Below are 24063 nucleotides of genomic sequence, written 5' to 3' on the forward strand. Positions count from 1 at the left end.
AACCTGAAATTGATAGGTTTACCATTCCTGCTGCTGATTAGACACATTTGTGATTACACTACTTAACAAAGACTGATCGACTGGAAACATTCCTAACCTGCCTTTCAGATTGAGATGTTGAACTGGCTTCCAAATTAATTAGTACAAAATGCCATTAATAAATGAAAAATAAAAATAGCAAAAGACTCACACAAAAAAGGAAAAAGAAAACACAGATAAAACTCAGGGGCTGCAATAAAATAATCAACATTAATCAATAAAATCCCTAGCAAATAAAATGTTTTCACCAAGCATATAAATTCAGTAAAACAGAGAGAGCATTCCACAACCACAATCCTCTCCTCCCTTTCAATTCTCCTTATTAGGTTAGTCTGGTGACTGCTATGCTAGACACCATAAATCTTGTTTGCTTTCCTCTATGGAAGTGAATGAATTATTTCTTTATTTCATGCACTTGTGATCAGAGCAGGATGAATTCACGTTGTTTAATTTGGCGCATCTTTGCATGGAAGTCAGTTTGCAGCACTGCCTAAAATACATTGATTAGTGTCAACCCACTTCTACTAAGTGCCATTACTACTGCTACTAAACTGGAGTGTGAAAGTGTGGAGTTGAGCACAGGAGTGGCCTAGTGTATTTCCTTTTTTGGGCTTTGGGGTGGGACTTGAGAATTAGTGGGCTTGGTTAAAAGGCACCAAGTTATGTTTGTGCAGTTGTAGTTTACAAGGGAACTGGCAAGCAACCTGTCCAACAATTGTTCAGGCTATTGATTTTCTAAACCAAGAAAGCAGAGACTGCAAAATTGAGGAAGAAGCATTATGAGTACTGCAGGCAAAGTAAGTGGACCATTTAATACTGAGTCTTCACTGATGTTCATAATCCAAAATTTGTATTGAATTGCTCTTTATCGTTGCACAAATGCTTCTTAAAGTAATGTACTTTTCTTTTTGAGTGTTATTTTTTGTTATCGCTTTAAATTGTGATTGTAAATTTGTTTTATGAATGTTACGTTAATAAAAATATAGTTATAAACATGTCAGCCCTGAAAGTGATAAAATTCCAACTGAGTCATGACAAAAGCTTATAAAATGAAAAACATAGTAGCTGGAAAAACAACATTCATTTTGACATGGACTATGCTGCATGAGCCAGGAATACCCACCAGTTTGGGAAGAAACAAGTAAGTACAACAGAATCATGGCAAAAAGTTGTGTGTGGAAGGCTGCAGTTATTACACCTAATTTTGATCAAGTGGAATCCTGACAGCAATGGTTTTTTTCTTGCAAGTTAAAATACAAGTACAGCATGATCTAGCCACTGCTTAAGTTCAACTGATTATAGTTGGAAAGTTAAAACACATACTTAACTATTTCCCATTGAAACTATTTCCCATTGAAAGCAATGGGAATTCACCAATGGTTCACTTTTGCTGAATTGTTCCCATACTTAGTGAAATTTAAAACAATTCTGCAAAAGTGAAGCATTGTAATATTATATTAAAGCAATACATTATGTCCCAATACCTCTTATTTTTCATAATCATATAGGATCGGAGAAGGATGGCATATGCCTGGCGGTGTACTATCTATTTTAGAGGGGTAGCTGTGTTAGGCTTTTGCAAGAAAAACAACAAAGAGTCTTGTAGCATCTTAAAGACTAATATGTTTATTCTGTCATAGGCTTTCATGAACTACAGTCCATTTCATCAGATGCAAAATTAATGTATTATATTTAAGATGCCACAAGACTCTTTGTCCCCCCTTTTTTAAAAATCTGAATTTAATAGGAACATAAGACACTGCCTTATACTGAGTCACACCATTGGTCATTTTGATGAGCTACCATGGAAGATGAGGGCAAGGCTGTCTACGCCTTGTTCAGTGTTCCCACTCCTCCCATGGACGGGTTCCTGGTTGCTCATCTGCTGTGCCCACTGGCCTGTGTGTGCTGTTGTTTAATACCAGATTGGTACACAGGAAGACCACACTCACCCAAGATTTGATCATAGATGAGGGTGTCAATTTGGTGTGTATTACCGAGACCTGGGTGGGTGACCTGAGGGAGTTGATCTGACCAGGCTTTGCCCACCTGGATACTTGGTGCAACACCAGCACAGGCTGCAAAGATGGGGGAGAGGGGTTGCTGTGGTCTACAGAACTTCCATCTTTGTCACCAGGAAACCATTATGTCTTGGAGCTGACTGTGAGGGCCTGCACCTGGTGTTGGGCTAAGAAGACAGTAAACTAGGGTTCCTGCTATTGTACCATCCACCCTGCTGCCCAGCAACTTCTCTGACTGCTGTGGTGTTGAAGAAACCCAGAATGATAGTCCTGGGTGATTTCAGTGTGCGTGCTGAGGCTGCCTCTAGTGCTCCAGCTTGGGACTTCATGGCCTCCAAGACAGCCACAGGGCTGTCTCAAGTTATCAATGGTCTAACACATAGGGCAGGGCAAAAACTTCGACTTGGTTTTTGCTCCAGATGGAGGAAGGATTGGTCTGGAGATGGGGAAGTGGATGTCACCCCATTGTTATGGTTAGGCCACTTCCTGGTGAAGTTTAGACTTACAGCTCCAGTCCTCCCCTGTAGAGGTGGTGGACAGATTAAGATGATCTACCCTTGGAGACTAATGGAATCCACTGGTTTCCTGAATGCCCTGAGGGAGTTTCACGCAGATAGAGCAGGTGACCCTGTTGAAGCCCATGTCACACTATGGAACAATGAGATGCATTGGGCTCTTAACATGGTTGCCCCTGAATGCCCTGTCCAGCATTGTAGACCCTGGTTTGCACCTTGATACACTAGTGAACTAAGGGCAATGAAATAGGCTGGATGATGGCTAGAGCACAAGTGCAAAAGACATGCTGTGAGGCTGATCAGACACAAGTAAAACATCATAACTGCACCTGCAGTGTGGTGGTGAGGGCGCTGAAGAAGGTCCACTTCTCTGCCTCCATCGCATTCACAAGTAGCCGTCCAGTGGAGCTTTCTCATATTGTCAGGGGTCTGTTGACATCAGCTTCAGTAAATGGAGTTTTAGACCCTTCTGAGGCCCACTGTGAATTTTTTGCAAGGCACTTTGAGGGTAAAGTTGCTTACCTCCACAGCAATCTTGATGCCCCATCCACAGTTACTGTAGTCCCCAGTGAGGTGTCCAGTGCAATGTCTGCTGCAATTTCTTGGGATCTGTTTCAGTTGATGCGCCCTGATGACATGGACAAGGTGCTTGCGACAATGTGGCCAGCAATGTGTTCTCTTGATCCTTGCCCTTCTTGGCTTATTAAAGCTTGCAGAGGAGGTATCACCAAGTGGATCCAGGGCGTGGTCACACCCGTCTTTGAAGAAGAGACTGGTCCCAACCATCCTGAAAGAGGCAGTGATCCAACCACACCTGAAAAAGCCTACCCTGGACCCATTGGTTTGTGAGAACTACCGCCTGGTCGCAAATACCCCCTTTTTAGGGAAGGCAATTGAGAGGGTTGTGGCGCAGCAATTCCAAATACTCTTAGATGAAACAGATTACCTTGACCCATTCCAATCTTAGATCAGGCCTGGTTATGGGACTGAATCCACCTTGGTCACCCTGATGGATGTCCTTTATTGGGAGAAGGACAGGGGGAGAGTGAGACGCTGTTATTCTTACTAGATCTCTTGGCAGTTTTTAATACCATTGACCATTATATCCTTCTGAGCCAATTTGGTGAGATGGTATCAGAGGTACTGTTTTAAAGTGGTTCTGTTCCTATCTCTAGAGTTGTTTTCAGAGAATAGCACTGGATGATAGTATTTCAGCCCCCTGGCAGTTGTGCTGTGGGATGCTGCAGGGTACCATCTTGTCCCCAATGCTGTTTAACATCTATATGAAGCCCTTGGGAGTGGTCATCAGGAGATTTGGGTGAGTGTCACCTGTACACTAATGATACCCAGCTCTATTTCTTTGTAACATCTGAATCAGGAGAGGCCAGGAAATCCTGGACCAGTGCCTGGACTCAATGGTGGGCTGGATGAGGGCCAAAAAATTGAGTCTGAATCCTAGCAAGACGGAGGCAGTGTAGGTTGGTGGAATGTATGTTATGTCTATTCCTCTCATAAACTCTGTGGGTTGTATCTTATGGGAGTCATTGAAATATAGGGAGCTGCATTATCCTGAGTCAGACTCTTGGTCCATCTAGCTCAGTATTGTCTGCACTAAGTGGCAGCAGTAGCTCTCCAGGCTTTCAGATTCAGGGATCTTTTCCCAGCCAGGACCTTCTGCATGCAAAGCAGGTGCTCTACCACTGAGCTATGGTGGCCCTTCATACTTAGAATAGACATGTTGAAATCAATGGACTTAAGGTGTCAAACAGTGCTCCTCTGTGACATTTGGATACAACCCAATAAAAGGAAGCCTCTATATACAGATAGATGTATTCTTCCCTCTCAAATAAGCACACATTTATCTCTGACTTTCCATAATTTAATTCAACAAACACTTTCATGTAACTAGGAAGACACTAGTAAATTTTTCTGGAGTGATTTGTTGTGTTCCTTGGCTTTGGATTCCCAAAGTTAAAGCTGACTACAATGACCTCAGCATCGATGCATTTTAAAAAATCAGATTTCAACACACTTCAGTTTTGCCAGAGAAAACATGTTAGAAAGATTATATATATAATGGCATGGAGATTGCTTCACTATTACAGAATGTCCTGCCAAGCAGCAGTTTTTGGACACTAAAGTAGATTACCTGACAGTGGATACATTACTTAGTTTGCCTTTGCCGGTGGTACTTCAATCAGACATTATGTTTTGTCATACATTTCACATTTGCCAAATCTGAGATTCAAATGTAAAATCTATGCTGGCTAGAATGTCCATCATGTCATTTGAAAATATCTCCCTTCTACATTCCATCATGTGTTAATGGTGTTGACAACAAGTGACATGTCCCAGGCGAAAAGTTGTGTAGCAAACGTTGTTTATAAGAGGGCCCTTCATAACATAATAAAAATGCTGCAATCTGTGTTGGAATTCTGCATAAGTCTAAGTGTGTGGATCTCTAAATGTGCTATGTTTCATAACAGACTGAAAAATTAAAACAATGTTTCCAGTTACCCATCTGGAAACAGTCATGCTAAATCCAATCAGACTTCAGAAGTAGACCTTTGTACATGCATACTTTACTTTAGACTTGTGCAATTATTGGTCCTTGAAATTAATTTGGGGAGATTTTGCCATTTACCAACTGTGAACCATTGTTAAATCTTGAAAATAATCTACTTTACACAATACAAATTAGTACACATTGTATTCAGAAACTGTTTTTTCTCACACATTTCCTTCATCCCTCTCAATTTATGATGTATATTTATTTATTTATTTTGACTTTTATACCGCCCATAGCAAGGCTCTCTCTCTATATTTACTATACATACATACTATGTATGTATACTATGTATATTATGATGTATGTTTAATTGTGGTAAACTGCCCAGAGAGCTTTGGCTATGGGGCTGTATATAAATGCAATAAATAAATAAATAATACTGAACCAATTCACTGCTTGCGTGGAGAACCTGAAGTCTCATTTTGTTTTATCCAAAATACTTTCATTATTGTAGCTATTTCCCCCAGCCCTTTAAGAAGCTATAGCAGACACATATATGTGTCTGATATATTCATGGTTTTCATATTTGTAGTATATTATTCACTACCATCCATTCCTACAAGATTCCCAAGAAAATGGCCTTTTAAACTCAGTTTCCAAGGGGGAAAATGTTTGATTTCTCTGAATGCCATGCAGTGCTTGGAATTCCCTTTTTCGTAGTAAAACTATTTGCAGAACCCCATCTAACTTCAGTCAACAGTTAACTTCTACAAATGTTACCATCATCTTCATAAAAATGTACAATTAGAGTTAGGGGGAAAATCGAAATTTGAGATTAGTGCAAAAAAATTTGAAAACTGATTTTTTCATGTTTAATATTTTGCATTGTTGAAGTGTCTTTTTTGCTTTAACCATTTTAATATTTGTTCATACTGTATGTTCATATAATATTTGCAAAGCCCCTTTCCTTTCCAAAAGGAAAATATTGTGAACAGTATCATTGTTTTTCAGGGTTTTGGGGTTTTTTTCAGAGTTTCCCCCACATTTTTATTCTACAGCAGGCACATGTAGTCTCCCACCCAAATTTAAACCAAAGCTGTCCCTGGCCACATCCACACCAGACCTTTATTTCACTTTAGACAGCCATGGATTCCCTCAAAGAATCCTGGAAAGTGTAGTTTGTGAAGGGTGCTGAGAGTTGCTAGGTGATGCCCTATTCCCCTCACAGAGCTGAATTGCCAGAAGAGCGGCTGACTGTTAATCCCCTCTGGCCACTGGAGCTGTATCAGGGGAATAGGAGTCTCTTAACAATTCTCAGCACCCTTCACAAACTACACTCTGGATTCTCTCGTGAGTGTTTTGTGTATCACCACGAAAAGTTAGAGGGTTGTTAAGCAAGCGTTTCTGAGTTCAGTATTATAAGTTTTGTAAGATTTTGTTTTGAAAACTCTTGTGGCTGTATAATACAGTGCAATCCTATACATGTTTACACACATTGAGTTCAGTGGGGCTTTCTCCCAAGTAAGTGTATATAGGACTGCTATTTGAATGTCACTGCACGTGAAGGGGGAAAGGACCAAGCCAGAGATTAGCCCTTATGCACAGAAACTGTACATACCAAAATGCAGGGATTAGTATGGATTTAGAGACAGATCATTGTGTGTTTCTGTTGTTAGCCATGAATGTGCTTCTGCAGTCAAATACAAATTTGTACTGCATCAGTTGACTTGGCCATGTGTGTAACTAATGTACAGTTCTCTTTTGCATGAGGGCATTCCTATATCAAGTCTCAAATGCAAAATTTTCCAAAGCAAAACACTGATTAAAATGGGATGTTAAGCCATTAAATCTCTAATGGGTACAGCAAAGGTTCACTGGCTCCTAGATCTTTTTGGCTTCCTTTTTTGATTCAAGGGATTAGATCCAGAGTAAATTAGTTGCACTTTAGTCCCATTGAAATCAATAGGACAAATGAGTTATGACTTTAGTCACATTGATTTCAGTGGGAACTAAGAGCAACTAACAACCTAGATCCAATCCATTATTTTTTAAAAAAATCTTCTCCTGAGAAAATTTAAACATGGTTTGACATAGAAAGATAGCTGATTCAGAAAGACCACAATCCTCCAATTGGGCTATGTATTATAGTCACTATTGTTAAAAAAAAATAGCATGCTTAACATGCAAAGAAGTGTTTATCTTGATTATTCCCCAAACAATCTGCAAAGGAAGATTACCCCTTATCTATTAAACCCACTTAAGATCAAAGCTGAGCTTGTAGGAAAGCTTTTTGCCAACCATCATAAAGTCAGTGACTGAGCTCAACTCCGAACACATCCAGAGGAGGGTGACCAAGACAGTAAGGGGCCTGGAGACCAAGTCCTACAAGGAAAGGTTGAAGGAGTTAGGTATGGAGAAGAGATAATTAAGAGGCAATATAACAGCCATCTTCAAATATTACATGACAGAGCAAAACTATATATACATATTTTGTTATCCCAGAGGGGACCACCTGAACGAACAGGTTCAAATTACAAGAAAAAAGAATTTAGACTGAATATTAGGAAGCACTTCCTGACAATTTGAGCTGTTTGAAAGTAGAGCAGACTACTTTGGAGGGTGGCAGACTCTTCTTTGCTACAGGTTTTTAAGCAGAGGCTGGGTGGCCATGTATTAGGGATGTGTAGTAATGGATTCCCTGCATCAACATAAGCGTGGACTATAATTTAATAATAATAAATAAAATAAATAAATATGACCTCAGAGTTCATATAGAGCCCCAGCCTCCAGCTATGATGCTAAACTTGCTCAAATGACAAAAGTTATTTGGTATCTTCTTTTGTTTTGTTTGTACAGGTCATTAAATGCAAAGCAGCCATTGCTTGGGAGGTTAAGAAGCCCCTGAGCATCGAACAAGTGGAAGTAGCCCCTCCAAAGGCCCATGAAGTTCGTATTAAGGTAAACAAAAAATATAAAAGGCAATGCTGCATTGATTTAAGGTTCATCCTTGCAATATCGTTCTTTTTTATTTGTTTGTTGAAAATAATGAAGTGTCTATCAAAACATTACTGTTACAGAAGAAAAATGTAACATTTATGAAATTAAATTCAGGTAGTCAACTTCCATGTTAGAGATGCAGAATGCTCCTAATAAGTAGCATACAAGACTCCACACATTTAATGATGTGATGATGATTTTTGATAGGCCATGAGCTTTATTGACCCTTTATCCTTAAACACTCTATTTCCCTCTGCTTTCCAGCATTTAGCAAATGTTAACAAGGAGTGCAAGAAAGGGTCTTGCAGTCATACAGAAGAAATTGTTTTAGCAAAATTTTGCAAACATGATCTACCAGTAGGTTTTACTGTTTGCTGTAGGGGAATCTGTGTTCCTTCAATCCTTCTGTGAACATTTTTCTTCAAGAACCTGGAACAGGAATGGGGAACCTGTTGTTGGACTCCAGCTCCCATAATCCCTGACCACTGGCCATTCTGGTTGGGTCTGATGGGAGTGGGAAGTCCATCAATACCTGGAAGGCCACAGGTGCCCCATCTCTCAGCAACAAGATACCCCTTGCTGTTTCACATGTAATAGCCCCTAAATGTGTTATAGTGACACAGAATGATATCCAATATTAGTCATACTCCACTGATTGCAGTATCACCCATAAACAACCATTTTTAAAAAATGTGTATTGTGGAAGGGAATATAAATGCTTTCTTTGAGAGAAAATATGCTTTTAAATGAGTGATTTTATTTGTGTGCTGATCTTAGTTTACAGATCCATGCAAAACTGGGAGAAACAGTTTTATGGGAGAATACATGTAAAAAAATGACATTTCCTGGACCTTTCCAGGCTGTCTAGACTGATTCAGCCATCGCTTTTGTATGTTGTGAAGGAAATGAACTGTTTCAAAAACTAAAAATCCTGTATGTTGCTGTTTTGGGGATTATGGGATTAATATGTTGTCTGACTCATAGCTATCTGGAAAAACAAATTGGAAGGTGTCAAAAATTAATTAGGGAAGCTTCTTGCAGATAAGCCATGTCTGCCGTAGGACCAGGGATGTAGTCATCCAGGGGTGCTGGGGGTCCTATGGACCAATCTACAGAAAAGGGTAGCATGTTAGCTGCTGAGAAGAGTCTTCTGGAAGCTATCATTGTATACTTCTTGCTGAACCACAAAAAGACATATCCTCATCCTGCATTAATCGCTCAACAGAACTCTAAACAAAGTAAAAGGCTGAAAGCTCATTTTATTGTATAATCTTAGAAGGTGGTATAATCTTAGAAAAGGGTGTGGCTGTGAGGGAGTTGGCATGGCTATCATGACGGGACCTTGCACTTCTGAATTTGCCACTACACCACTACATAGGACACAGACAATTGTTCTTCTTTGAAGCTTTCAGATGTTTGTGGATTGAAATGCAGAACAAAGGTAACATAAAGCTATAATTAGCCAGGGACTTGCATTGACATTTAGATCAGGGAGGGTCTCACAAAAGTATTGACAGGCTGTTATAGGGATAGCCAGATGTGTGTATCCTTTTGATCCATTTGGGGATTACTTGTGTGGCTGTAACCATTACTATCCGAAAACCATTTTTCCTAAGAACAACCTTTTTTATCCTTTTAGTAAACTTTTTCATCTTGATTCATAAAACCCCGCAGTCTCTATTATTTTAAGCATCCCGCGTTTAAGAGCCAGCCCCACACTACCAAGGGCAATCTAGGCTGTTTGGTGAAAGGCAACCTGGGGAAAAATAACGTCTTTCACCTGGTGTCAGCAAAAGGTTCAAGGGAAGGATGGGCAAACAAAGCAGACCGCTCTTGTTGAGCTGAATCTCCCATCACAGTACATGGCCCAAGGTGCAGCTGGGGGGCTGTGACATATGTACACACTGAAATCAAGATGGCAGAGACCAAAATCACTCTTTAGTACTGGTACTACCATCAAAGCCATCTCTGGCCCACTGAGAGATTATCAACATCATCTAGGAACTTGGCAGAATCTCTAAAGCATATCTCGAAATGATTGAGACCAACAGCTGAAACTGATCATCCAGTATTAATTTTCTCTCGCAATTATTATTGTTGTTGTTGTTGTCGTCGTCATCATCATCATCATGCCTGCTCTCCCAAAGGAGGGGGGGCAAATGTAAACATCAATTTAACAAGAAAATGAAAAACATACTAAAAACTGTTAAAATATTCTAAAACACAGCTTGAAAACATTCTTTCATTAGTGATCTTCAGGTTGCCAGGAACAGTCCTCTCCAGCCATCAAATGCCTGGGTATATAGCTTTCTGCCTCTCTTTTTAAAAAAGATATTTCCTTCATACACTGGCTCTGTTAAGCATGGCAAATCACAGAAGGATGTGGAATTTTGTTGGTTAGGAGACATTCTGACATGCTACGTTAGCAGACCTCTAAAAGTAATGAAGCTAGTGATGAGTCATGGCTGTGTGGCACACATGTTTAGGCAATTGCCATTTTAGGTGAAAATGGAAATGGACTGCCTTCAAGTCGATCCCAACTTATGGCTACCCTCTGAATAGGATTTTCATGGTAAGCGGTATTCAGAGGGGGGTTACCATTGCCTCCCTCTGAGGCTAGTCCTCCCCAGCTGGCTAGGGCCTGCTCAGCATGCCACAGCTGCACAAGCCAGTCCCTTCCTTGTCTGCATCTGCCAGATAGGGGGCAACTGGGCTCCTTGGGCCTATGCAGCTTGCCCACGGCTGCACAGGTGTCAGGGCACGTGACCCCTGAGCCACTCACTGTGGGGGTGATCTTTAGCTGGCCCTTGACACCCAGGAGACACGAGCAGGGATATGAACTCACAGACTCTGGACTCCCAGCCAGGCTCTCCTCCCCACTGGTAATTATATTTATTTTCAACTTGTGTGATATGAAATAGGCAAAGAAAACAAAGTTTTCTCCTCTTTTGAAGCATGCTTTAATTTCTGCGCAGATTTTGGCCACAGGGATCTGTCGCTCAGATGACCACGTGATCAGTGGTGCCTTTACTATGCCTTTTCCAATCGTTCTGGGCCATGAAGCAGCTGGTGTTGTGGAGAGTGTTGGAGAGGGAGTGACTTGTGTGAAACCAGGTATGAAGGGTGGGGGTGGGGTGGGGTTGTCACACAAGACCCTGAAGGGCACTTCACATGTGCTAATTGTGCTGGTTGGCATCTCAGCTTCCTAGGCCTCCAAACAGAAGCAGTTGTGGCAAAATAAGCAGTCACAAATCACAGTGTAAATGTTTGCACCAATGACTCAATCCCGTTAAAGACCTTCAGGTAGCAGGGTAGAAAAAAACTTCCATCTGGGAATAAATGAAAATGCATGTCCGCGTGTGTTTGGGGGGATGCATCCATATGTATGGACAAGGCCTACCTGGACAGCCCTGAGGGAAGCAATTTCCAAAGGAAGCAATGGAATGGCTGCTGAGAAGGCAGATCAGTGCAAGATGGGCACACAATTCATAACAATATCTGTATTTGCACCTGCATCTATCTATCTAAACATCTTTAGCCGGATGAAGTCAACCACAAATATTTCTAGGTATCTTTCCTAGAAACATTTGTGGTTGATTGCATCCTGTTTAGTATCCAGAGTCCTAATGAATGCAGTGTTGAGTTGTGTTTTGCTTCATTCATATAGGTTTTTGTGTACTTGATTATAAAAGTTATATAACTATATGTGTATTTTCCCCTCCAGGAGACAAAGTAATCCCTCTCTTTGTTCCACAATGTGGAAAATGCAGTTCTTGCCGAAGTACCAGAGGCAACCTCTGTTCTGAAAATGAGTGAGCTTCAGTATTGTTTTGTTAACAAACACATTTTAATTTATCATGTAGTGGTTACTATTTACACTAAATCAAAGAGAGCAAGGCAGGAATAAAATTAAATATAGGCAATGTTCCATCTTTGCGTATTAATACACATTGTTTTTCACCCTCTAATGTGCACTTTATTATTATTATTGTTGTTGTTGTTGTTGTTAGTAGTAGTATTTACAATTTTTCATGTACTGCTTTTCAGCCCAAAGTGATGAATCGTATATTAACTGCATGACTGCAGTAAGCCTCTAGTGCAGGAATGGAGAGTCTGTGGCTCCCCAGAAGTTGTTAGACTATGACTCCCATAACCCTTGACCATTGTTTATGCTGGCTGGGGTTGATGGGAGTTGGAGGAGTCCAGCAACATCTGGAAGGCCACAGATTCCCAATCCCTACTCTAACACCTACATGTGTGGCTTGGTGGCCATATGGGACTCTTACAAGTAAGCCATTTGTGGCTCCTTAACAGTTCAGGTAAATGATGACAAGTTAAGGAGCCCCTTTTTTACTATGAATGACGGTAATGTTATAACATTCGCCTTTGTTCTATCTTCTGCCCAACTCTTGCTCTGGGTGAGGGGCTTTAGCAGAAGAAACAAAAGCATCAGAGATGTGGTCTATAGACCTTGAAGGCTGATGCCCCTGCAGGCCACAGACTAGGCTAGGTTAGGGAGCAGCAGCAGCCCAGACTGGCTATCAAATAGCTAGAACCCAGTTTTTTTTCAGCTGCTGTGTAAAAGACCTGGAAGAGACACACAGCAGGCAAGAGACCTACAGTGTCCACCAGATAAGAGGCTTTTCTCTCCCTTAGTAAGAACTCACTTTCACAATCCTTAAACCATTCATCCTCCTGGTCTCCTGGATGCCAGGCTAGCAGGAAGGAAGATGGGGTTTAAGATTAGGCTGAGGGATGTTGATTTGCCTACATCTACCCCAGTGAGTTTCACAGATGAGAAGAAATTTGATCTCAGTTCTCCCCAGTCCAAGGATAGCATTCTGTCCACTACACTGTATTGGAAGTCAAACTACATGTGATGCCACCTGCATCTTTAAATGCATTTCATGAAGTTGAAGTCAACTACTTGCAATGTTAAATGCTTCTACCATACAAATAGCAGCAGCTGAGCTGATCATTATTGGAATCACAGCAGTTGGGGAAGGGAGTTGAACCTTTCCTCTCCTGATGTGACTTTGGGGGAAATCCCTCATTTGAAGATGGAATTTGCATTGGGAGGAAATCCCACACAGGCTCGGATGGGAGCTTTCCTCTCAACTGGCAATGGCTGGTGACCCTTGGGAATGGTAGGCAGTGACCCCAACAGTAGGTGGAGCCAGAGCCAATGACAGACAGAACTAACTAATTCTAGTTTTGTCTCCATACTCCTCCCTACTGAGTTCTACAAGGGCAAGACAAAGGCCGAGGAAGAGGAGAAAGATGACAGGCAGTGTCGTCCCCTGGACAGCTTGTAAGTAAGAAGGAAGGCAGCCAGGACTGGCTGAGGACATGTTGAGGTTGCCCTAATGAAACAGCCTCCCCTGGTGGCAATATAAATAATATTTAGAGGAGGATCTTCCTTAAGACTACAGTAGAGAGAGTTAACCCCATCCATGCCTACTGTGACCCCAATAACTGTTACACACACACACACACAGCTGGTGATTTGCATTTTAAGATATATGCACCTTTATATTCTATGTGCAGGATAACGTCACATGTAGCTTGGCCCTTAATCTTGGCAAGATCCCATTTTATAAAATCTCATTCTTCCATCTCTTCCTGTCTCTTTTCTACAGCCTTAGTGCAGGTTGTGGATTAATGCTTGATGGCACCAGCAGGTTTACCTGCAAAGGAAAAAGCCTTCACCATTTCATTAGCACCAGCTCCTTCATTGAATACACTGTGGTGCATGAGAATGCAGTGGTCAAAATTGATGATGCTGCCCCTTTGGAAAAAGTGTGTCTGATTGGCTGTGGGTTTTCCACTGGTTATGGAGCAGCTGTTCAAACAGCCAAGGTGAGTTCTTCTAGAACATGTGCTTCAAGTGCACCCACTGCTTAGATATAAGTATAATTGTCTGTGTTTTTGTGGACTTTTCTGGTTGGTTCTGCCATTTACTTGCCTTTTGGATTTGGGTCAAGGTGCATTTGCCTTGCTTCAACCTGCTGTGCTGCCCACTCCATCATAAAGATCCTGAGATGAAAAATGAAGTAAAGCAGCCAAGTATCATTAATACTGCATATGATGTCTCTCTTGTTATCCCATCTCAACACAGCAGTAACTAGTCTAATTAGCTGCCTTGACAAAGAGTCAGAGCACATGCCACAGTCAGTCTAGGTATGCCACACTGTCGCCTTGGTGCATTATCTCTATCAGTCTTAACAAGCTGCTTTATACTGAGTCACAACACATACTCTACGTCCGATGGCCTCTCCTCTGTATTCTAGGTATTACATACACCTGGGTTCCAGGAACAAAAGTCTGGGAATTACCATTTCAAAGGATGGATAGCCCTGAAAACATCACAGAATATCAAATAAATAAATAAATAAATGTCTATCCCTCCCTTCCTCCCAGAAGGAGCCCAGGGCGGCAAACGAGGGACAAAACTCTAAAAATTAAAACATCTTTTTAAAAAAATCTTTAAACACATAATAAAAAGCCATTCCAGCACAGACACAGACTACAGAATACATGATACATAAATGAGAACTCTGTGGCCGTGTACACACCATACATTTAAAGCATACATACACACCCCAATAATCCTGGGAACTTGAATTTACCCCTCACCAAGCTACAATTCCCAGCACCCTTAACAAACTATAGTTCCCAGGATTTTTTTAGGGGGATGCTCTAAACGTATGGTGTGTATGCAGCCTTAGTTCCATATTTTACACTTTTTGTACCATATATTAGAAGGCCCATACTTCAGCTCCTTATATGCCCCTTATTTATGAAATTGTAATTTGGCAATTTGCTGGAATCCAAGTGCCAGGTGAATGAACAGAGCAAGATGAAAATGGCTACCTGTCCACCTATTGTCCAAAACCTGTTTTGAGAAGTTATCTTAATACATTTTCCCCCGCAGCAGTAAAATTGCTCGCTGCCCAAAAATCAAATGCATGCTACACTGAAACATACTAGGATCATTGAGCTATGCTCCATATTTTGATCTCATGATGTCCTAGGTGGAGCCTGGTTCTACTTGTGCTGTTTTTGGTCTGGGAGGAGTCGGTCTCTCAGCGGTCATGGGCTGTAAAGCAGCTGGAGCATCTCGAATCATTGGGGTCGACATCAACAAGGATAAATTTCCCAAAGCTAAAGAGATGGGAGCTACTGAGTGTGTCAGCCCTCTGGATTTCAAGAAGCCCATCAATGAAGTGCTGTTTGACATGACTGATGGTGAAGGTGTAGACTATTCATTTGAAGTTATTGGGCGCACAGAGACCATGGTATGTGACTTCAGAAATTGTCCTACCAAATAGTGCTGAGAAGGCAGAATTAAAATAGCCAAACTAGGCATGGATCAGTGCTTCAGTCATATTGGGTAATAACTTTCTTCTTGCAAATGTTGGGTGCTGTGAACTCTAGTCACTTTCAGCTTTATTTCATATGCCCTGTTCCAATCTGAGCATGTGTGTGCATATGCACATGTGGCATTTACTCTATTCAGTTAAAGGACATTTCCTCTCTATGCTGTTAAAATAACATCCCATTTAGAAGGCCTATGTGATGTAGTGGTTCGACTCTAACCATTAGAATGTCATACTACAACGAGCCAAGTTTATTTATTTATTTAAAAGCACTTTAATGCTGCTTTATATTAACTTACAAGATCTGGACAGGGTGGTTTATAACAGATGCTATTGGAGGTCGTCGATTCATAGGGTCGCCATAAGTCGAAATCGACCTGAAGGCACATAACAACAATATTAAGAATGTCCAAAACTGTGTACAGATAATATACATCTACCCCTGAGAAGCATTAGTTTTTTAAAAAAAACTTAAAAAAGGAAACATGAAGCACACAAAGTAGCACCTGATATATCACTCCATAGATAGCCACCTCTTCTTGGAACATCCAGAGGGGCCTGTACTTTTGGCTTGATCTTGTATATATAGATCCCAAAGAATTCTCTCCTGTGATTTAAGCACAAGGGAGAAGAAAACAACCTCTGTTCAGACAAAATCTGGTGTTCCATGTATACTTTTTTGCTCATGAAGAACACAGGGCTTTGAGTGTCCTGCGCCCGCAAAAAGATGGCGATATGAAACGAGCAATTGTTTACTCAAGGGGCCAGCTTTGTATAGCTGTCTAGAGATGGGGACTTCTACCTCTCTGGGACATGATGGGCTCAGCAAGTTAGCAACAACAGTGAGAAGGCTGTGGAGATCATGTGACATCTCACTGTCTACTCAGTGCTCTAACATCCACTGCCAAACTTTCTGAGAGCCAGAAGCTGCTGATGCCATCTGTCCAGGGATGTAATCGTTGTCCCCCAAACGCTTATACACACTTGTGTTTTTCCTGAAGTTGGGCCAGGTTTACTGACTTCCTCCATGTTGACGTGAATTGGAGGTCCATTGATTTCATTAGGCCTACTCTGAGTATGGCAGATTTTAAAATGCATTATGGCATGTGTTTTTGAGCTGAGAACTGTATCGCAAAGTTCTGGGGCATGCAAAATCTGAAGGATAATTGCATTCCAATCCGCACATTAGTCCTGGAGGTGCAGATCAGATTAATTCATATAAGAATTCTCAGTAATCCAATTCCTCAAGCATCCCTACCTACAAGATTCAAGGAGCATTCTCTTCAAAGGAAAGAGAAGAAAAGCAATAGTGAAAACAACAGTAAAATGTACCAATTTATTATGTAAACCACACTGATGGCTTTTTCTTGTTGTCAGGAGGCAAACTATGCATTTGCTAAGTAAAATAAAGAAATAAATAGCACGTCTTTGTGTTTTACCCTAGACATCTGCCCTGGCATCCTGCCACAACAACTATGGAACCAGTGTAGTGGTGGGTGTGCCTCCTTCAGCATCTAAGATTGCCTTCGACCCAATGTTGCTTTTCACAGGCCGTACCTGGAAAGGATCTGTTTTTGGAGGTATGATTGTGGACTCAATCCCCTACCAAAAAAAGGGGGTATCTTAATGGCATGTTTGCAAGTTAACATTTTGGATGCTTCCTGAAAAGGGATTGTTCGGTGGTGATTTCTGGATATGTTTGGGGATATTTAATGCAGAAATTTACAAACTGTAGCTCCAGTACCAGGAACAGCACACAACTGTCAGCTACCAAAGATGGAGCTCTTTGCACTTATGATAGCTCTCCACTCTCCCCATGTTTCGATGGTAATTCAAAATCCCTATGGAGGTTCTTAGTTAGGGAGGAGTGGGCAGAGAGGAACATTAAACTGCTGATGCCAGGCACAAGTTGTCTAGTTGGATGGGAGTCTGAGGCTCACAGGCGAAGCAGTCATAAGTCCAAGTCAAGCAGAGAACCTACAGGACCTTGGAGAGCTCCAAGGAATCTGGCTAAGGCAGCAAGGAGAAGGTGTCCCTGCAGTGAGCACGAGTCAGCTGAATGTTTGCGTAGGCTGACAAGGCTGGACTGTGATAGGCTCCACCTCCCTGGAGGAGCTGGCTGGCTGGTTATTTTGGTTGATGACACCCGTTGGAAGAAAGATCAGGGAGTGCGACCCTTCTCATTCTCCTCAATCTCTCGGCAGCTTTTGATACTGTTGACCACAGTATCCTTTTCAGTGGTTTCACTCATACCTCCAGGGCCACTTCCAAAAAGTAGCTATGGAAGTTTATTGTTTGGCACAATGGGATCTGTCTTGTGGTGTTCCACAGGTTTTCATCTTGTCCCCCATGCTATTTAACATTTATACAAAGCCAATGGGAGCTGTCATCAGGAGATTTGGAGTGAGGTGTCATCAATATGCAGATGACACCCAACTCTATCTCTCTGTTCCATCTTAATCAGAAGAGGCAGCTGAGGTGCTGGACCAGTGCTTAGAGGCAGTGATAGGCTGCATGTGGGCCAATAGATTGAGGCTGAATCCTGAAAACACAGATGTGTTATCTGTCCAGCGCTCTCATGTCTGGGTGATGGAGAAACAGCCTATTCTGGATGGGGTTGCACTCTCCTTGAAGGAGCAGGTCCACAGCTTGGATGTACTCCTGGATCCAGCATTATTGCTAGAGGTTCAGGTAGCCTCAGTGCCTTCTAGTGCCTTTTTCCAGCTCTGGCTGGTTCTCCAGATTTGGCCCCTTTTCGACAAAGATGACTTGGCCATAGTATTCCATGGCCTGGTAACTTCCAGACTAGATTATTGCAATGTGCTCTATGTGGGGCTGCCCTCGAAGACAACATGGAAACTTCTACTGGTCCAAAATGCAGCAGTCAGATTATTGCCCAGGGTTTCTTTTAGATCTCATATAACTCCTGTTTTCAAGCAGCTGCATTGGTTGCCATTTGGTTTCTGTGCCTAAATTAAGGCACTCATGCTAGTGTTTAAAGCCTTAAATGACTTAGGTCCCAAATATCTGAAAGACCTCCTCCTTCCCTACAGACCCTCTTGAGTGTTGAGATCAGCAGAGGGGGCACTTTTAGTAGTTCCACCATCCTCAGAAGCTCCCGGATAATGGTCTGGGAGAGGACACTCTCTTTGGTACCCCAAGTTGTGGAACTCCCTTCTCACCGAGGTGCATCTGGCAACCTCACTGTACAGCTTTAGACAAATGCTGAAGATACACCTCTTTACTCTGGCCATTGAAAGCTGAGATGTATATTTTTAGTACTCACTCTATTTTGTGATTCTGGTTGCTTTTAATTGTTTTTAACACTGTATATTAAGGTCATTGTAACCCGCCCTGGGACCTCTGGGTGAAGGGCAGCAATAAATGATGATGATGATTTCATTTCTGCAAGATTGGGGAGACAGAGGTAATACAGGGGATTCATCTTGAATCAGAGGATGGTGGCAGGCTGGCAGAGGGCATGGTGGGATAGAGATGCTTACCTGACCTCCTGGCAGATGAGTCACTGCTGCTTACAGGGAGAGGGAGGTGCAAGGCAGCAGTGAAGTCAGCATGGTGCAAATGCACCAGCAGAGTCAATCCAGTACACTTGCCAGTGCTTTTGCACTGTGCCACCCTCTTTGCCCCCTCACATCTCCCTTCCCAGTAAGCTGCAGTGACTCACCTACTGGGAGATCAGGTAAGGGTCTCCAGCCCACCATGCCATCAACTACTGGTAGCAAGGTTGTGTCCTCTGTTCAGGATGGTGCTGAATGACGTACTGGTGGTTCTCCCCTACGGAAACAGCCTGAACCTCATCCTCATCTGAGTCCTCCATCATGCACTGCACGGTCCCTGGGGTAATGGGACATGACACTGGTGAGGCACCACAGCAAGCCGTAATCCAGAGTGTACAGTCTCCATTACAGTGGCATCATGATAAATTGAAGTGCATCCCCCATAACTACATCCTTGATGAGAATCCAAAAATGCAGGCAGCTGTGTTGACCATATATAGTGAACTGGCAAAGGTGGGTAATGGTTAATATGTGAGACTTTGGATCGGGAAGCCTGGGTTCACATCCCTGATGTTCACTGGGTGGCTGTGGTCCAGTCACTATCTGAGCCTATCCTATCTCACAGGGTTATTATAAGGATGAAATGGGGTGACTCAAACTTGTGCATGTAACCATAATCTCAATGAAAGTTGGGGTATAAATGTGAAAAACATGAAATCACTATATAGTGCACACCCTACCATTTCACATCCTGTGTGAGACTAATTCTGAATTGTTTGCAACAAGGATAATTATGTTACTTTCCAACATATATATAGTGTAAAGAACAGACAATGGTTTGTCTCTTAAAATTACCCAGCAAGGCTTTTGCCAAATGAATGGGTGAATGAATGCAGCATGCCCTGTATTACAACCTCCCAAGTTCATATCCCTGGCAAATACTGCTCCTGCAGATGACAAATTATGAAAAAAAAATACTGGAGCTGTGCTTCCTCTGTACTCCTGCTCCACTGAACCACTGTACAACTTTATTAATGGACCAGTCTTACTGAAGTGTACCCCCCTCCACTCTCCAGTGCAAATGTCTTCTCCTTTCCCTCTGCTATGGTTTGCTTTAACTTCTATAGATATATTAACTACGGTTGAACTAACCAAGTACCTCCCAATCAGGGTACCAATTCCAATGCCTGGTTTCAAATTCTGGTTAAGATGGAAACCCTGGTACGCATTAACCATGGTTGATTGATGATGCAAATGTAATGCTAACCCATAGTTAAAGCCAACAAGAAAAGGGATAGGGACAGTCATACTGAAGAGGTGAGGATGGGGAAAGTATGCACATTTCCAAGGGTGGCTCCCAATTTGCAAACCACTGTCAAGAAGTGGAACCCTATTAGAAGCTGAGGTAGAAGCTGCACCAGCTCTTCCTAAGTCTTATACTAGGGTAAAACAGTGCAGACATACCCTAACCCTCTCCTGTTTTGTGATCATTTTTGCTTCACACAGTTGATATGCAATCCACTGAGAAGGAAAACCAAAGGTGGGCAAATGGCATCACTCTACGTTCTGTGGACCAAGAAAAATGGGCTGATTCATTGGATTGGAATCTACTGTTTAGAGTAGATTCTGATTTGCTCTAAATTAAATCTTCAAGGAAATCATTTCACAATTTGTATTGCTCTTATTTTAGAACATTATCAGTATTTTGACTGATATTTTCCTGCTTACGGGTTTTCAGGCTGGAAGAGCAAAGACTCTGTCCCAAAACTGGTTTGTGATTTCCTGGGAAAGAAATTCATCCTGGATCCATTAATAACCCATATGTTGCCTTTTGATAAAATCAATGAAGGATTTGATCTGCTCCGGGCAGGAAAGAGGTGATTTCCTTTTTTCTTTTTTCTTACCCCTACATGTAAATGCCTCCCACGTGGCTGTGGGGAGCAGTTTGTGGGGCAACCAGTGGACTTCCAACCAGGCCAGGCTAACTAGCTGAATTGAAGCCATGTGAATTGATGCCTCCACATGAGTAGTATGTTTAGGAGGGTGTCCGTGACATGGAAGCTCTGTTTGAGCAAATGGTGCCTCCATGCTAGGGATGGGATCCACTTGTTGATGCCTATTTAATTGAATTCTATTGAATTGGCAGGCAGTTCCATTCCATATTCATTTGTTTTCTGCTATTTTCTGTGTTTACCATTTCAGTAAAGTCAGTTTCATGTTAGCAATGCAAAGATGCAGGCAGGTTAGCTTTGTTAGCAAAATCTGGTGTTGGGAAAAGCCATGGAAGCTTGCAGCATTCAAAATCAGTCTGCAAAGATAGCAAACATGAGAACTATCTGGAAGTGCCAAGTTCAATTTTAACAAAATTCTCACCCATCCCTACTCCATGCAACCTGAAGGGTTGCCCCTCATATTCTGAAGATGAACGCACAAGACAAGCACCCATCGTTCTCCTCCAACTCTTCCCTCTCCCATCAGAACAACCTGCTGGATCAGGGCAAAGGCTCATCAGCATCCTATTCTCACAGTGGCCAACTGCCTGTGGGAAGCCCACAAGGTGATTCCCAGCAACTGGTATTTGGAGGCATACTGCCTTTGACCGTGGAGGTAGAACATAGCCTTATCCTCCATGAATTTGTCCAAGAACAGATTGGATAAGTACAGGAGATAGTGAAATGCTGCCAGTTCTCTTTGAGTGTCTGGAGAACAGAGTTAGTTAACCTCACACATATATTGTTTTTATGTTTCAGCATCCGCACTGTCTTGACATTTTAATATCTTGGGATGAGAAGAATGACAGAATGATCAATAGCTGAAGCTACTTCTCCCCAACTTCTAGAAACAATATGAATGCTGGATTTGTTTGTTTGGTTTCTCCTGTTCTGTCCTCATGTTTGCTTAATGGACCAAATGGGTGCTGAAAACTGAAGAGATTTGCTTTAAAAAGCTTGTCTGTGACTAAGGAGTTGAAAATGCATACATATATGAAAGCTTAGTTGACCAGATGATGGCTAAAGGCCATCTTCAGCTACAGAAATACCTTCTTTTAGTAAGATATTTTCTGCACAATGATATCTCTGTTGTTCCAAATAAACAAATGAAAGCTATGGAAAATACAGTTCTCAAATGTTAAGGAGCATGTTATATTGGACTGACTTATATTAAAAAAGACATAGGATATAAGATTACATGCAGAGCTTGGAAAAGTTTCTTTTTTAAACTACAATTCCCATCAGCCCCAGCCAGCATGGCCACTGGATTGGGCTGATGGGAGTTGTAGTTCAAAATAGTAACTTTCCAAGCTCTGATTACATGTAAACTCTCTGATCTAGAAATTGCTTGTAGGTGAAGATATTGAATGCATGCTTAGAGTTCCTCCATGTGCAAAAGCTTTCCTGGGAGTTTTAATAGATGAGCACAATCTGTATACACAAGTGAACAGATGTGCAAATTTGCTTCTCCATTTATAATATATATATGTATGAGGATTTCATCAGCCATTCACGCTAGAGCTCTATGTATGTATCTGAGTATTCCAGGTGTGCTTTTGGAACATACTAACCATTGCATTTATTTTTCTTTAGCAACTTTAATCATTCAGGGCTGTATACGAAGGCTGCAGTAAGATCTAGTTAAGGTTTTTTTAAATATCCAGTAAAAAAAAGTTAGTATAACCCACATTACAATGATCATACCTATGATAAAAAATAGCTACATCTCTGTTTCCAAAATCAAAGCCAGCACTAGATAATCTTTTGAGAAGCTTATAGCCATGGAGAGATGGATGAGGTATCAAATTAAATCATAGAATTCTTAGATTCTTATAGACATTTTTTTTTAATTCCCCTCCCAACTGTACAAAATAAAAACTTGAAGTAAAAGCAGGGTGCCTTTTCTGAAGTCTGTGTTGCTATTGGCTGTACACAGTCTGGCTTCAGCATACTTAAATGAGACCTCCTTAGGCATTGACTTATGGAATGTTTGTGAAAACATTAGATGAAGGTCTAGCCACCAATCTCCTGTTATGTGTAGGTTGGCTCTACATTTGCCAAGTGATTAGGTAAATTTGTAGTGCCAGCTTGTATTACAATCCATGCAAACCTATGTGTGGGAAGTTAACTTGATTTTACTGTATTTTCGTTTATTTCCTATCATTGCTTCCGTTACGTGTTTTTGTCCACATGTGTGTATGTAAATAAAGCAACTTTCTTGTATTTAAGTTTGCTGCTCTGCAGGTGTAAATCTTTGAGTTGTACAAACTAGCTTTTTGGCAACCTTACCGATTTGAAAGGAGTAAGAGGGACAGGGAGGAGTCTGGGATCCAGAGAAATGAAGAGTCCATTAATCTCTAACTCCACTAAAAAGTCACCTTCTCCTTTGAGGAAGTAGAAACCGATTATACAAGTCTGATGACAGTGTAAGAAATCCTAGGACAAGGCAATTCAGGAGAGTTAAGTGTGGGAATTTTCAAGAACCTGATCTTAAAGAGGGGGAGTTTCAGATCTCTCTGGTGAGCAGTTTCCACAACACTCAACCTATGTCAACTGGGGTTCAGGAATGTCAGTCCAGTTTCTCCCCCCTCATTTCATACACACACACACAAGCAAAAGAAGGGAAGCCAGCAAGAGCATACCATTCTCAATACATGCCAGATGCCTGTCTGCCTCACCCCGAGAACATGCTGCTGTGGAAAGTGTTAGGGTTAAAGTGACTGATTATTCAAAAGCTGAAAAGGAGTCGCAGCTTCACAAACAACTCCCCAAATCTGTAGGTGGGAGGTTCAGCAGACGTATCAACTGGACCAGAGTCAACACATAACAAACACACAGATAGTTAAATGTTTTTTAACTTTTTTAATGAGCAAGAAAAAAATGACAACCTCTAACACCCTTGTCACATAGCCAGAGTTTAATCACTTGCAAGGTAACAGTAGAATAGAAGAAATTTTATACGCCTCCAGGTGGGATCTCTCACCAGGATTCTGAAAAGAAGACAAATAGTCCTGAGCTCACTTCCTTTAATAGGTTCAAAACTGACCTTAGGTCCAGCTCCAAGGCATCATCTATGATACCAAGCTTTTAGGGA

At 41.6% G+C, this 24063-nt stretch overlaps 1 protein-coding gene across 1 annotated transcript; it reads left to right on the plus strand.

The window, feature by feature from the left end:
- Positions 1 to 694: 694 nt before the first annotated feature.
- On the plus strand, positions 695 to 23197 carry LOC133363621 (alcohol dehydrogenase 1A). Its single transcript, XM_061582884.1, has 9 exons — positions 695 to 836; positions 7941 to 8042; positions 11057 to 11195; positions 11806 to 11893; positions 13721 to 13940; positions 15116 to 15379; positions 16905 to 17040; positions 20717 to 20855; positions 21729 to 23197. Exons 1-9 carry the CDS (start codon positions 819 to 821, stop codon positions 21751 to 21753), a joined length of 1131 nt encoding a protein of 376 aa, XP_061438868.1. The 5' UTR covers positions 695 to 818; the 3' UTR covers positions 21754 to 23197.
- Positions 23198 to 24063: the final 866 nt, after the last annotated feature.

This window comes from Rhineura floridana, chromosome 9 (genome assembly GCF_030035675.1).
Source record: "Rhineura floridana isolate rRhiFlo1 chromosome 9, rRhiFlo1.hap2, whole genome shotgun sequence".
In the NCBI taxonomy this organism is placed as follows: domain Eukaryota; kingdom Metazoa; phylum Chordata; class Lepidosauria; order Squamata; family Rhineuridae; genus Rhineura; species Rhineura floridana.

Bases quoted from the DNA above. Each gene is read 5' to 3' on its own strand.
- LOC133363621 (XM_061582884.1), top strand. The intron at 8,043-11,056 runs GTAAACAAAAAA...ATTTCTGCGCAG, and splicing joins CCCATGAAGTTCGTATTAAG to ATTTTGGCCACAGGGATCTG. The intron at 20,856-21,728 runs GTGATTTCCTTT...TTTATGTTTCAG, and splicing joins CTGCTCCGGGCAGGAAAGAG to CATCCGCACTGTCTTGACAT.